The 16,481-nt window shown below is 39.1% G+C and overlaps 1 protein-coding gene across 5 annotated transcripts in view; it reads left to right on the forward strand.

Moving 5' to 3' along the window:
* The window catches only part of BBOX1 (gamma-butyrobetaine hydroxylase 1), an 81,165-nt gene that overhangs the window by 18,467 nt on the left and 46,217 nt on the right, over positions 1-16,481 (forward strand). For all 5 annotated transcript variants that reach the window (XM_082476692.1, XM_082476695.1, XM_082476693.1 and 2 more), the window contains one exon: positions 8,018-8,216. In XM_082476692.1, coding sequence (XP_082332818.1) covers positions 8,018-8,216 — 199 coding nt within the window. The remainder of the gene's footprint in view (positions 1-8,017; positions 8,217-16,481) is intronic.

A 16,481-nucleotide genomic window follows, 5' to 3' on the forward strand; every position in this document is an offset into this window, starting at 1 on the left:
AAATCTGTCACCTTCAAACCTTGAGTTATGAATTTTGACACAAAGTCCCTCTCAAATTGGACCCACATCCTCAACTCTATATGTGCTTAGTATGTTCTCAGTGAACTAGCTTCAGAAACTTGGCTGAGGAGGAATTCTTACACACTTTGGTTGACTGAAAAGTTAATATGCGTCAACAGACTTGAGACTGCCAAAACAAGGTTAATTAGATTTAGGCTGCCTGAATAAAAATGTAGTAGTAAGCCCACCGTGCTGGCACGCCTGTAGTATTATGTCTGATCTGAGACGCCCAGGCTGTTATGGGACATCAGCAAACTTGAAAACATCATCCAGAGGAGAGCAGAGAGGGTAGTGCAGGGCTTGGGAGCCATAAAACATGAAAAATATGAGACAGAAAGAGACTATTTAGCCTTGGAAAGAAAAACTTAGCTCAGTGACTGTCTTTATACACATCTCCAAGACTGCCATATTCTGTGTGATTCTGGAGCACAGAATTAGTGCCTAAAAGAAGGTGACAGAGGTAGATGTGCCTCTGCATAAGGAAGAAGATTGTGTTGATTGGAGCCGTCTGGAACCAGGATGAGCTGTGCCATAGGGAGATGTGTGCTCTGGAATTAAAAGCCATCAAGAGGGTGTTCTATAACCTTTTGAGGGATGTCAGAGGGGATAGTCACAACAAGGACAGAGGGTGAAACTGAATTTTCTGTTAGTCCTGCCAATTCCAAGGAAGTCTGAGATAATAATCTCCCTTCTCAACATCCTTTGGTGTTTGTTATCCTTTAACAAATTTTTTTCTGAACATCCAGAGTCTAGTTCTTCGTGTGGGTATCCCAGCTCTGACATATATTAGCTGTGTGATGTTGCATAACTTAGGTATGATCCTGATGCCTGTCTAATCTATAAAGGGGGAATAATATAGAACCTCTATTATGGGGTTGTTGTGAGGATTACAGGCATCACTCCATGTAAAGTGCTTAGAAGGGTGCCTGGAATTATAAATGTCCAATAAGTGTTCACTCTCATTTTTTCAAGTGTTTTTCACACACTCCCCTTTAGTGCTGCTTCATTATTTCATGAGTTCTTGTTTTTTCCAACTAAATCGTCACTCTTGTCATAGGGCTGAGCATATATATATTACTGGGTACTTAATAGTTCAAAACAAAAATGTGTTTCTCTTCTTTCAAGCAACGTAAACTTGTGTAGAAGCATCTTTTGTACGTTCTCAGGGAGACTTTTCAAGTTTGGTGGGATTAGCACCTAGAGGAAAGGTTTTATGGATTTCTCCATCTTTTAAAATACTAAAGTGTGCTCAAACACTCCTTTTTCAAGGGTTGCTTCTTGTTTCCAGTCATCATTAGGAAATAAGCTAAGATTTGTTTAGGATACAGAACATAGCAGTTTTCTGAAAATCGACTGGGTGCAAGCCCTGGGCTATATACCAGGGGGAGGAAGAGTAAGGGGGCAACAGTGGTGAGGAAATAAAGATAAGCAACAGGATCTCTATAGTTTGCAAGGATCGTACAGTCCAGTGGAAAAGAGAGAAAGATAAGGACCTGCCTGACCCACACTTGCTTACTTTTTCCCTTCATCTGCGACACCCACCTCTTTGTCTCATGGGTCCTAGCTTCAGTGACTTTGAGTTCCTCCAACAATCTAAGAGGTCACCCCTCTTCCTACTGTCTTTCCTTCTCAGACACTTTCCCTGCCCTTTGCGTGACGGCTTCTCTCACCTCTCAGGATGTGGCTTAAACAGCTTCTTTTCAGTTACACCTTTCTTATCTGCCATGTCTAAACAAATAAGTTCTCCAGCCCACTCCCAATGATTATTTGTCAACATACCCCATTCGTTACACCCACGACACTTGCTACGACGTTTATTTTTATGTATTTATTTGTTTGCTTCCTTGTTTATTCACTTTTTCCACCCCAAAGGCAGCAATCACATCTATTTTTATTCACCAATGCAACCTCTTTCGCAAAGCCAGACTTTCTACGTGTGGAGTAAGTGAAAGATCCTTTCAGCATAAGGTGGTGAGCACAGGGTCTGAGGTGTGTATTGGTGCTGGGGATCACAGAAGATAGCCATCTAACCCAGTCTTGGAGATCCTGAAGGAGGGCATTGCAGAGGCTGTCACTGCCCCATCAGACCTCCTCAGCACCCTTCCCATACTTGCCAACAGTTTGCTATTGCAAGACTGCCAAGCTCCTGGAGGGTTCTCTCTGCCTGAGGGAGCATGCTTGGCCAAAACACAGGGAAGGCCAGAAAGACCAAGGAGTGAACGCCCAGAAGCAGCTCTCAACCAATAAGGGGTAGGTGGGGGGGGGCCTCTGCATCTCAGCTTCCTTGCTCCTGGGTGGGACAACTCTGTATCTGAGTAGAGTCTACAGTGTTGCCATGAGGTCCAGCAGGGCTGAGCCCCAACTGCAAAAGCAGTAACCCGTTCATTAAAACACCTTCCAGAGGCCCCCTTCCCTTTCTCACTTCCCCACCTCCTATTGGTGCCTCCAGGGAGACCTCCTTAGTAAATTGCTTGCATTCAAATCCTCATCTCAAGGTCAGCTTCTGGAAGATCTCAATCTAAAAAAGAACAAGTGACCAGAATCTTGAAAGGTGTGTCGAGCTCACTAGACAAGAGGTAAAAGAATTTCCAAAGAGGGCAGGATTTCCTTAGTGCAGAGAAGAGAATCAAAGTCCCAAAATCTGGGGGTCAAGTTTTGATTATGGCTGGGCCCCTGCAAGATATTTATAGGAAAAGATAGTAAGCAATCAGCTGATCCTCAGCACGTGAGATTAGCTGTTTCAGAGCCAACAGCACAGTTCCGTGCAGGTAGACAGAAGGTCCTAAACTCTTGAAATAACACATTGCAACCCTGCATGCTGTACTCATGAATCTTTAACTGAAGAGCTTCTTTGTGTCTTTTCCTTTTTTGAAATACAACTCAGGATCCAGGAATGTGAGGCTTAATCCTGAAAAGGAAGCCTTGTACAAATGGTTTCTTGAAAGCCAGCGTGCAGCCTGTTCATAAATTTTATGATGTGTGAAGCACATGTTCAAGGAAGTATTTATTAGTAAGGCCATAAGTTAAATTAGAAAGGGTGGTTCATGCCTTAAATATTCCGTCATTTTCCATACTGTTTATGTTTCCAGACCCAAGTGTGAAATTTAACTTTTCTTTTAATGTATTCACCTAACAAATGATTTACTCTAGGCCAACATATTTTCTTATGGTCCCCAGTAGTGATGTTTTGCAGTTGGGGGGAGACTGGGAAAATGCTTCTAAATTACTTTTTCAATGTCAAAGTTTCTGTGCAGAAATCATAGAATGATCTTACTGGTGGATTTATTAAGAAGATGTAGTTTATTTCTCCCGGAAAATTGGAGTATTTTATATTGGGGATGTTTTGATGAATTTGGAAACTGGCTAGTCATTGTGCTGTCTCTGAAAGTCACAATTGGCATAACTGAGTCTGTGAGTGGCTCGTATTAGGACACAGATCCTGTGATAGGTTGTGGCCCTTGGTCACTGATTTTTTCAAAGCTCCTGCCAAGGCACACCAAAATAGGAGCTATAGTTGGAAAACTGTAAACTCTGTAGAACTTAAAAGGTATTGTGACCAACTCCTGATAGTAAAATCCTATGAATCTGAAATTATTTATAGTACAGACTATGCTATGTATGATATTAACAGCCTTATACTGAGCTTTATACTGAGTCTTTGTGTGAATATGGTTAATTTTACACATGTAAAGAGTAACAAATTTATTAAAAGAATCTAACTCATTTTGTATTTTTAAAACAAAGAATATCATGTGTGTATGTGCATGTGTGTTTGAGAGCGTGTGTGTGTGTGTGTGTGTGTGTGTGTTATTCTATAATGGGAAAATGAGTCATGTAGAAACAAAAATTCATTAAAATATGCTATCATTATATATAGATGTATATAGTGTGTGTCCTTAGCAGAGCCTTCTTGAATCCACAAAATGCTCAAAATACAAAAGTTTTGAAAATATTTGCATCTTGTGAAAGTGTTTTTTTACATCTCTATTTATTACATTTCCCTGCTACACAGTCACCAGAGCTCTCTGGAAAGTGATAAAGGCCTTAAGTAAAACCAGACTGGCATGGATCACTGACATATACTGGCATAAATTTTTAAAAAGAAGCTAGCTGATTTTTAAGCCTTGGTTCATTTCACAAAAGCAATGAATAGCAATGTTGTCAAAGAGTTGTGCCATGAAACCTAGTCATAAAGCTTTTTCTGCATTTAAAATCCTGACTGGGAGCCAAGGTTTATCTTTAAACACTCATGCTTGAACATGTCCAGACAAAGTGTTCCTAATTGTAACTTGCCCTGCTTTCTTTTTCATCTAGAAAGTAGATTTCCTTTGTAAGGGATAGAATAAGCTGTGAACATTCAGACATAGGACTTAAGAATACATGTAACCACAGTATTTCAAGGCATTAAGTGGTTATTTTCTGTGTAGTTGTTGAAATTACAGACTTTGGAATTAGTCACCTGAATTTGCCTAACTAGCTCTGCAAATCATTAGCTGAAAGACTTGGATCTCTGTTCCCTTCTCTGTAACATGGGAATACTGAAAGCATCTATCGCATATATTTATTATGGACATTAAAAGAAATAAGGTATGGAGAGCACATAGCACTGTGCCTGACACCTAGAAAGTATTCAGCAAATATTAACTATTATATTAATATTATTATTATTATTATTAGTCTACTATGTGCCAGGCACTGTACCAAGCTCCTTGCATAATCTCGTTGCATGGTCAACATATGACCTGCAAGGTAAATATAAGTATGGTTATTTTATAAATTAAGAGATGGAGGATCAGCGAAAAGATAAGGAAACAAGCTGGTAAGAAGCAAGACAGTGACTCAAACCCAGGCCTCTTTAGCTCCATGTTCTTTATTCTATTCATGTCCTGTTTCATACAGTATCAGTGATATGTGGCTACTTAAGTTTAAATTTAAATCAGTTTGAATTAAATGAAGGAAAAACATTTAGTTCCTTCGTTCCACTAGCCACATGCCAAGTCTCGATAGCCACAGTTATTAGTAGCTATGATACTGGGTAGTACAGATAGAGAATATTTCCTTCATCTGTTCTATTTGACAATATTGCAGTCTAGACCATACTATCTCTCCAGGCTGGTTTGCTCCCAACAGGACAAAAAATTTTTTCTTTTAAATATTATAATAAAGGCTCATCAATTAATTACTTAACCCTTTGTAATAAAGAAAACACATTGCTATAGATGGCCATGTAGATCGTAGCTAATCCATCTAACAGTCTACACAGGAATGAAAAATTTGCCCTTGGCCAGATCATCACAGTGCCCAAGAACTAGGAGAATCCTCAGCTGTAGTCTAGATGATCTTTTTATTCAATAATAAGAACCCATGGTGATGGGAAATCCTAAAGCCAATGTGAAAATGCAAGATGAGTCTCCACCTCTCATCTACCTCTAATACTCTATGGACCTATAACTTTCATCTGGGGCTCAACAAGCTTAAAGCTGTTTTCAATATTTTTTAAGTTTCTGGGTGTAGTCTACTTAGGTGTAAGCTTTGGAAAGAGGAGATAGTGATTTATTATGTCATTAACACTGATATTTTGCCCAGGAAATTTTTCTCTTAACTGGAAGCCAAATGACTTTTCTAGCTAGGTAGCCAATAAGCAATATTTATGATATTTATCACCTTCTTTTCACAGACCTTTTTGATTAGTATCAGATATTACAATCTGGAGACTGTAAATGCAAAGGGCAAATGGGAGTGGCAAAGCAAACAACCATATAATCCAATATTCAAAACAAAATCAAATAGATTGCCTCTTTGAACAGAAGCTCTTTCATATAAAGCCAACTCTTGTTAGAGAGCAGAGTGGTGCAGCAGAACCGCGCTGGGCCCATAAATCCAACTTTGATTTCAGAAGAAATAGTTGAGGCATGAGGGACAGACCTGAGGAACTTCATGCATATAAAAGAGCAGCTGGCATCGTAGAAGGAGCATTAGGTAAGGGATCAGAAGATCTGATATCTCCATGGTATCCCGAACATACTTCAACTATAGCATCTACCATATTATGTTTTAATTGTCAGTTTCCGTGTCCAAGTCTCCCATAGACTATGAGTTCCTGAAAACCTACTGCCTATCACAGTGTCTCACGACATGGTAAAATATTAGACTTATTGAAAAAATAAACCAACAAATAATTATTGGGTAGCTAATAGAATCAAGGAAGACCAAGAACCTGTATTTTACACCATACACCCTCCAAAAAAAATTATGCTTATATCCCAAACCCTTCACACCCCATTGTTATCACTTTAGCCAACTTGCTCTGGCCCATGTGCTGACCTGCTTCTCTTTGCCAAGCTGACTTGGTTTAATAGTAAATTCTAAGGTTTTTCTCTAAAAGCACTTGATAAGCAACACTGAAAAAAAAAGGAACAGAAATGGCTATAGTTCTTTCAGTTATGGTTAGTCCCACAGAGAGAAGAGTTAAAACAAAAATTAGGAACCAGTGGCTGAATATAAACTCGACTTCCTGAGAAGATACAGTAAGTCACTTGGGCCTGTGGAATGTATTCAATACTGAAGAATATTAACATTGTCCAAAATAATGAATGCAGCCACTAGGGAGGACTCATTTAGAGTTTGCAATTTAGGCCCTGAAAATTCTGCCTCATTATGCATTATGCAATATTATGCAAACTTTGGCAATATATGTGTTTATAATCTGATTAGTTCTTCCCCCCGCCCTGCCCCAACACACACCTACTCATCTCTGTGAATGTCCTCATGCAACTCGCTGGTAGGAGATCAGGAAGTGGCTTCCTGCACCTGTAAGTATCTTTGCTACTACTAAACCAACATCTGACTCCTAAGAAATCCCTGGTTCTGCAGAAACAGCCATGCTGACATCAAAGAAGAAATGATTTCCAATCTACAACTACTACAAGGGAACACTGACCCGATCTTTTATCTTAAACTGGAGGCTCTGGGGTTGTTTTCTGTAACATGCCGTATATTTCCCAGTTAGAAAAAGGAGGCATTGCACAGGATGATTTTGAGATCATAAGTCCTCATTCCGTCACTTGTTAGGAAGGCTTGCCTTCCTAAGGCAAATTCTTTCCCCCAAAATGAAGAAATCAAGTGGATTAGCTAGAGTGGTCTTTGCTGAATGCAATTATTAATATCTGAGTTATTTTCCTTGGCAAAATTATGTTTCCTCTGTGTTCTACCTCCTTCGAGAGAGCCTGGTTTGTAAGCAAATTATTTTCTATATTTGTTTTCCTTTCTGTTTTTTCAAGTAAACATTTTTATGAGTAATAAATCATGAGGAATCAGAAAACAAAGAAAGGCATTTGACTTTATCTCATGTGGCATTGTCACCAAAGTGTTTGTGCATGCCATGAGCACAACTTTCACCTTTTCCTCCCCATGGACAGCTTTTACTGACTCCTGTGAACAAGTTGACCCTAGAGAAAGCTTCTTATCAGGTAAAATAAGAGGAAGAAGGAGAGTGCCTACCATGGCAAGCACTTCTCACCCCGACCCCCAGGGATAGGCATATGCTGTTCTAGCACGTGATTCTGATTTTATCTCTGTTTGGAATTGAGCAATATAACTTGGCTGTTAAAATACACAATATTTCAAGGCTATTTCTAAGCAATGTCCAGGCAGAGAAGCCCTAAGGACATATGCATCAAGAGCCATCACGAGCTAAACAACATTCTCTTGACAAATGTGTTATAGTGAATACCTGTCATGGGTCTTCCACGGTTGTAGGCAGAAAGCATAGAGTAGACTGGCTTGGGTCCAGGGAAGAAGAGCTGGTAACTTGGGCATTTCTAATATGACTGAAATTTAATCAATTCCATGATAGAACAAAGGTCAGCTTCAATGAACTAGTCCCTTCTCTGAGGTTCTCACTGTATGTTAAAAACAGTGCAATCCCATCTGGTTTCTTCTTTTTCTTAATTCACAGAATGTCAGTACTGGGGCTCAGAGTTCCAGCTACCTACTCTGGATTTTGAAGATGTTTTAAAAGATGATGAGCATGCATACAGGTGGCTCTCCAGGCTCAAGACAGTCGGCATAGTGCGACTCACAGGAGCATCTGACAAACGAGGAGAGGTTTTAAAACTTGGGAAAAGGATTGGTTTCCTTTATCTCACGTTTTATGGGTGAGTCACCAAATAGTTCGTATTCTGCCATCATATATAGGGTTTGATATACTTCCCAGACAGGGGACTCTTTTGATTGATGATATAGAAATTTCCACAATGTCTTGACAGGAAGTCAGATGAGAATCTAAAAGTGGGATTTCTCTGAGAATGACTGGAATGACGTCAGACGCCAAAGACAGGATAGTTAAAGGTCGAGGATTAGTTTGCTAGGGCCGCACAACAGAATACCATAGACTGGGTGGCTTGAACAACAAAAGTTTATTTCCTCACAGTTCTAAAGGCCAGAAGTCCAAGATCAAGGTGCTGGCAGGTTTGGTTCTTGGTGAGCGCTCTCTTCCTCACTTGCAGTTGGCCAGTTTCTCACTGTATCTTCACATGGCCTTTCCTCAGGGTACCTGCACTCCTGGTATCTCTTCCTCTTCTTATAAGGACACCAGTCCTATTGGATTAGGGCCCCGCCCTTAAGATTTCATTTAATCGGGAATTCCCTGGCAGTCCAGTGGTTAGGACTCCACGCTCTCACTGGAGAGGGCCCGGGTTCAATCCCTGGTCAAAAAAGAAAAAAACCAAAGATTTCATTTAACCCTAATCACCTCCTTAAAGACCCTTTCTCCGAATGTAGTCACACTGAAGGTTAGGGTTTCATCATATGAATTTGGGAAGGACACAATTCAGTCCACACCAAGTGGGATAGAAGACTGTTTCTCTAAGGCTTTTTAAAAATATTCAGCTTTACAACTGTGAACGTTTATTAAAGTTTTACCTCCCAAGAGTTGGCACAAAATTAGGTTGGGCCCTGGGGAAATGAAACCAGCCACCAGATGTTTTAAGTAAAGCTAACATGCAGAAAATTAAGTCTACGCACTTTAGCAAGTAACAGGAAATACAATTGATTTTAACTTTGGAACAAGAGGCTGTTTGCATAAGAATTGCCTGAGAGGTAACATTAATTATGGATAAGAAAACACTAGCAACAGGAAACACTACCTGGAAGTGGGGGTATGACTGTATTTCTAATCTTTAGGGTGAGCCTGTCATTTGCGATGGAGACACTTATTCTTGGGCTCAGAGTAGAGGGCACTAAAAGTGAAAAGGACCTGCAAAATGCAAAGTTTGCAAACTGGTAGCACGTGGGCAGTATTCAGATGTGTTTTTTGGCTCACATGATGTTGAAAAAAAATGGAATCAACACTTAAAAACTGGGAGATTTTACATTAAATATGGAGCTGACTTTTCTTGAAAAATCAAATGTAGCAACAACTGAGCTTAAACCCTGCTTGCCAGCAACCTGCTGGAGGTAAGAAAAGGCTGAGCCCTGAAGAGAGCATACTCTCACTCTCCAATTTCACGAATTCTGCCCCCAACTCCCACCTCAGACCTGCAAGAGCCCTGCTAGCCTTTGACTTTGCCCCTAGGTTTGCTAATCTAGAGCAAGACCTCGTCTGTAGGTAAACAGAAGGTCAAAAATATTCAGTCACTTGCCTCCAATGATTTGAGTATGTTTATTCACGGCAGAAGACTCTATCATGTTTAGGCTTGGATGACCCAGTCCCCACTCCCATCCCAAGAACAAACTTTTACCATTAGCGAGTTTGTGTCATACAAAATTTTTATCTCCCCTACATCTGTAAGAATTTAAGCTGCCTTACAGATTACAGCAGCAACAACAGACAAAGGAAAGAGGAAGAGTCTTGAAATTATTAAGAGCCCCAACTGTATTATTTGCTCTCTATTTATTTTTCACAACTTTCTGGAATAGATATTATCCCTGAGTTCACTAATGAGGAAGCTGAAGCCCAGAGAATTAAAGTATAAACCCAGGTTTCCGCAGATAGTAAACAAGGAACCAGAGTTGGAATCTGTGTCTGTCCCATCCCTGGGTTTACTAATCTACCTCACTATCAATCATAGTATGAAGGAAGAACACGGAAAAGATGCTTTAGGGCGCTGGAGGTAAACAGAGCACTTCAAATATCTTCTAAGTTGTTTTACTTCATTTTTATTTGCTGACAACAGACTTTTTGCATTGATGCCAACACATTTCACAGTTTCGTTACAGTGGCCAAATTTGGGACTCTTTGTTATGGTTCCCTAACTTCCACCCCTATCCATCACATTAAGGGTCAGATTCTTAGTCCTGATTTATGACTTGTGTTTTATTTTGTTTTGTTGTTACAAATCCTTAAAAAGGCTTAATAATTTGGCCACTGATCTAATATTGTGAAATTTATTGGAATGAATACTAAAGGTTTGTTGTCAAAACAAATCAGATTTCCTACTACTCTTCCATTCCCTTTGTCCAAGATCTTTGCATCTGACCACATAGTTTACCTACACAATTTCACCTTCAGCAGTTGATCACATTTCTTCCCTAAATCTCTCAAACTATACCACACTCCAGAAAATGCCTTTCTTTCCACCTTACTGCTTCTTCCACCAATGATTACCAAGATCTCTTTTTTTAATTTTTATTTATTTATTTTTCGGTAATTTCTAATTCCCTACCTCAAGAACTTAACGAAGAGAACAGTTTTGTTGTTGTTGTAGCTCTGATTTTGTTTGTTTGCTTACTTGTTTCAGGGGGTTTTGTCAACAGGATGAGAAAAGTGAATATTTTCCCCGAAGTTATTTGCCGTTTCTATACTGAAGTTAGGGTAACATGAGATTTTTAAATAAGGGAGATATTTAGGACAATGTTTCTCAACCTAGGCTGCACAGTAGAATAACCAATTTAAAAAATACTGACATCTGGGTCCCATCTCCAGAAATTTTTTTTTTAACAGGACTTGGATTTGGCCTGGGTATCAGGAATTTTAGAAACTCTTCAGGTGATACTCATTTGCAGCAAAGGTCATAAGCCTCTGGTTGAGAGGAAGGGTAGTTCAAGAGAAGGCAGGTCACAGGTGGTGTGGAGCTTGGGTTCTTTACATCCTCTGAACTCTCACAATTATGTAGACTAAATGGCACTTGTCATGTTCTTCTTTGTACTGTGGTAATGCCTGGACATGATTTAGAACAGAATCAGTAGCTGCCTTAGACAGGGTCTCTCCCTTTCATATCTTTGTTTCTCCACTGGCCTTACTTTTGTTTGAAAAATAACTGGTTGGTGAGTGAGTAAACGGAAAGAATAAATGAAGGCAATAAATAATGAAGGCAATAATAATAATGCCAGAAATAGGAGAGGGACAGAGAAAGGAAAGTGGGAAATGTTAAAGGTAAACTTTGCTTTCCGGGTAGATTTTTCAAGGAGCCTGGTTTCCGCTCTTGCTTAGTTGCCAAAAACAATAATAGCTTGGTGCTACTTCACACGTGCTTGCCTTGGGGAAACTAACCTAGTACTTTTCCATTCGAATAGGGTTACTAGTTTAGAGAATTTGAACTGCGTGTGTCTAAAGTGAGAATTATAATGTCTATTTTGGGGTTTTGGCTGCCATCTACATTGTTAGATTGTTGGTTGGATAAACAAAAACAGTAGATTCCAGAACTTTCTGTAGTTTTAGCATATGGTAGGCAAGGAATAAATGTATAATGAATAAATTCACACCTAGTTTTTAATAGACTATAAAGCAGCTGACGAATGCAATAGTTATTAGAGCATTTCATATTATAAAATTATGTTCACCTACTAAATCAAAATGGCAATAGCTTTGAGGATAAATGTTTACATCATTTTCCATAGCTGTATTTTCTCAGATACTTGCCATTTTTTGACAGTGCATCATCTAGGCAATATTTTTTCATGCAGCCATGTGAAATGTTCAGTAACCTTACTGCCTTAAGGATGAAATCTTTCCTGGGAGAAAAGAATAAGAGTTGGTAAAGAAACCCCCATTGTCAATTTTGTCAAATACATACACATGTGGATCAGTATGTAAAAAGATGACCTTTTCAGGAGGATTTAAACCTTTGACTTGGAACAATGTAGTTTTTGCAGAGTGAGGCCAAAAGCCTCATTCCATGTCCCTGACCACACCCTGCCCCCACAAAAGGAATAAAACCAGCTTTCTGGATCATTTCTTTATTGAACAAAATATCTGAATTTTATGACATAATTTAACCCAATGGGAAATAGTCATTGTAAACTACATCCACTGCCATCTTCAATGACTGAATGCAAGTTAGAATAATGCATTCGACAATGCATCCCACAGAGTAAGTCTTAAAGAAAGTACAATCACTGTCAATGAAAGAGAATGTCCTGGTCGGTGGTATTGTCGTCTTGCTCATCCATGCAACAACCATTCCTTGAATACTTTACCACGTGCAAGGCACCATGCCAGGCATTTTGTTCTGAACTAGATCTGGGTTTCTACTTTATGGAAAACTATCTTTGGTGATTGCTGTATATGGGTGATTATAAAGAGTTGAGTTGACTTCATCTAGATAATCTGGAACAATAAATATTCCATAAAACCAAGGAACAAACTGTAAAGTACCCCTGGACTTCTGGCATTACAAATGAGGGAACAAGATAGTCAATACATGCCAACAGTAATTAAAAGGTAACACATAGTGGAAGGGTGATACTCTCCCAGCCTGGTGAAAGCACGGTGAAGATGGGGCGATATTCAACTATCAATATGGCAACTAGAGAGAATGAAGCCAGACTCCTCAAACTTACACAGGCTACCACTGTATAAATAGGTGTGACATTACTACATACATATTTAATTATGACTATATAATTCCATACAGCTCCTCCCCATCTCAAGCTAGCCCAACTTAGATGCAAACCATTTTATCCACCAGAGAGAGTTGGTAGGGAACGACTACAGCCATAGTTCCTTTCTCACTTTGCTCAGATTGCTTTCCTCCCTTCCTACTTAACACCTTCTTTCTTGCATGCATCTCCCTCGCTTTTGCATCTCCTGACCTTTATCTTGTCTACAAACAACCTGTTCCAAGTCCTCCTCTGATTTTGGCTGCTTTTTGGCCTTTTGTGCCCTAGTTGCTTGACCTATTAATCTTTCTCCTCCTGTGTTCCAACCACCATCCCTGCTACATCCTCCCTTGATCTGGTAGCCTCTGAAGTTTTAAGGGAGAGAACCCCTCTCCCAGCCTCAGCTCTGAGAGATCACTACCAGCGCCACATCCCCATGCCCAGGCATTACAAGAAAACAAAATAAGTACTTTACTACTCATCCTAGGAGCTAGTTTTGCATTCTGAACCACCCATCCAGAAAGAGAGGCGGAAATTCCCTTCTCTCCCATATAGTCCTAATATCTAGTTAGGCAATTTCTGTTTCCTGTGGAAGATTCCACTTTTAGGGATAATGCATGCAGTGTGAAAGAAAATAAACTACTGTGTTGTAAGATATCACTACTGTTAGTTTGCTGGGTTGTAGTAATATTTGCTAGTCATCATATTTTGAGACTGTAATTATAAGACAATGAGAAGTTCACATGCTCTTCCCTAAAAAGGCAAAAGCATAACCTGAGAATTTCTTCTCTAATTAGTTGGACAACTAAATTAACTGGTGAGGTTAGGGTATTACTATTTATATATACTTGTGTGTGTGTGTGTGTGTGTGCGTGTGTGTGTGTGTGACACAGAGATGGAGTGGGGGAGGAGGGTTCAACATCATATTTTTTAGTGTTTACCACTAATATTGTATATTAACTAGTTATCTTGCTTGTGACTACTAGCCAGGATAACCTTTGAAAATAAGGCATGTGTATCTCATTGCCATTGCCACCGTCATATTGAGCTCTTTGCAGGCAGAAACGGTGGCCTGCTCAGTACTAGCTTGGTGTGTCACACACACTTATCTCTCAGGAAACGTTAATGAAAGGGAATGTATGCTACGATATTGAGAAATTCCATTTGATCAAGACATCAAAAATTCTTTCTTAGCATTGTCGATATTTATCAGTCCTTAGAAAATTAACCTCATGAACAACTCATCAGAAAGTCAAGAGGAAGAAAAATACAAATTTCAACCGTAGCTAGCAAAACTCCTCTTTTCCAGATCAGAACCCAGAAGTTCAGTTCTTTCTTCTTCTTTCTTCTTTCTAAGAATATTTTATTTTCTAGCACAAGCAAGATGCAGTAACACATGTAACAAGGATTAGACTAAGAAGAATAATCAGCTGAAAATTAAAAAATATATTTTTCTGAAACACTAACATCAGGAATAAAATAAAGATGATGAGAGATAATGAGGAATAGGGGTAAAAGCAAAGAAATTTATGAATCTTGGTGGTAGTCAAATTTTATCTTGTGGAGACAGCATGAAAGCTATGTAAATGCTGAATAAAACTTATAAGGCCACAAGTTGTTGTGGAAAATAAATAAATACTTTGAAACACTTCCTTCCGAAAAGTTTAGGAAAGAATTGAGGACCCAATGCCCCAGAACATCTGTATTGCCTTACTGCCTAGAGAGCTGCCCACGGGACCAGTAGGGAAGCAGAGCTTAATCATGGCTTCACCACCAGCTATTTGTAGGTGAGAAGTTGGTCTAAACTTTTCTTTCGTTTCCCAGAGTTCTATGATTCTCCTCTACTGAGGCCTTGTTTCTCTTTCTAAAGGAGTGTTTTAATACCTATCATGCCCTTTGAGGCCTTTGGATGAAAATTTGCTGGAAAAATCTAAAAATGCTACTATTACTGCTGAGTTTTGCATTTGCATGAGTACCTTGCATGCAGGCTTCATGAGATGAATAAAATAATGTCAAACAGCAAATGTTTCTATTGGGCTGTTTGTCAAATGCACCAGCCAAGCCAGTTAAGAATTAACATTATTGAAATAGCCTCTGGGGAGAACAAACATATCTCCTTTCCAGCATTCACTGGATTTCTGCTAGCATTTCTGTAAGCCAGCCCAGCAGCACTTCACACATTAACTTGTATTAGAGATTGAGGACGTATGAGTGAAAAATATGATTATTCTTTGGCATCTGGCTCCTTAGAAATTGCTCCTACCATTAGTACTCCCTCCAAATCTGACTTTGAAACAGCTACTTGCTTGATATACATGTTACTAGAAAACGTTTGTGAAGTGTGGGGACTGAAGAGGGGAAGAAAAAACAAGTTTACCCATTTTGCTGAAGTTTCTAGCCAAGAAATTGCTTGAGAAAACCACACAGCCCTTCTTGAATAAAAATGGCTATAAAATAAAAACTAACCTAGAAGCAATTCAGACTTGGGAAGAAAACAAAGAAAACTTGTCTGAGTTCTGAATTGAGTTGTAATTTCATCCTACTTCGTGAAAAATCTACACTGAGATTTCTTAATGAGTTGTTTTAGATTTAGTACTGATCACAGTCTTTGAGGATTGGGTTGGGGGGAGCTTTAAAATGTGTATTCTTCTGAGTATTAGGGTTTCCCAAGCAGAGTAACAAGCTGTGTTCTTTCGGCCATTGTGAATCCCAGTTTATGTTATCAGCCAAGAGCCAGTCCCCGGAGTTCCCTTTGTAATATTAGGTTTCACGGTAAAGTAGCTGCCAACAAAACCACTTGAGTATGAGGTCATCTCATGAATGAAAGGAAAAATAATTTCTGTATCTGATGCTCCTCTAGAAATCACTTGAGGAAATTTATAGGCTACCCTACTAAGGCAGTTGCTTTTCCACAAGCCCTCCAATCCCCATTACCTCCTTGGTTATACTCTGTGCAGCCAAGACAGGCAGCTGCTGTTATTGGGATGGGAGAAAATAATTTTCTGTTAAGCACTTTTTATGTGCTAAGTATTGAGCTCCATGCTTTACCATCATGATCTTGAATCTTGACAATTCTGATAAGAATCATTATCACCATTTTAAAAGTAAGGAAACTGAGGCAGAAGAATCAGCTACAAACTCAGGTTTACTTGACTCAACAGTCTGTAATCTTTCCTTTACAGCACGCCACTATGGTGGTTTGTTGATATTAACATTTTCCCATAGTCCCTAATGCCATAATAATTGTTGACTATCAAATGTGGCTTCGACTCATACTGCTAGCCCAGATGCAAGGGAATAATTTGACAGGATTATGTGGAAAGTTCTCAAACTAAACCATAATGACAGTACCAGACTATTCATTCCCTTCCCCTCTATTAAATTCAAATTAGAGCCAACTGTTTATGCAAAGGGAAAATGACAGTTGACAAACAGATAACTTGTCACAAGAGAAGATAAAGTTTATATTTTTTTCTTTTTTTTAATATTTAAATTTTATTTTATTTATTTTTTTATACAACAGGTTCTTATTAGTCATCAATTTTATACACTTCAGTGTATACATGTCAATCCCAATCGCCCACTATGTCACATCACCACAA

This window comes from Balaenoptera physalus (assembly GCF_965194825.1).
Source record: "Balaenoptera physalus genome assembly, chromosome: 10".
NCBI classification, from domain to species: Eukaryota; Metazoa; Chordata; class Mammalia; order Artiodactyla; family Balaenopteridae; genus Balaenoptera; species Balaenoptera physalus.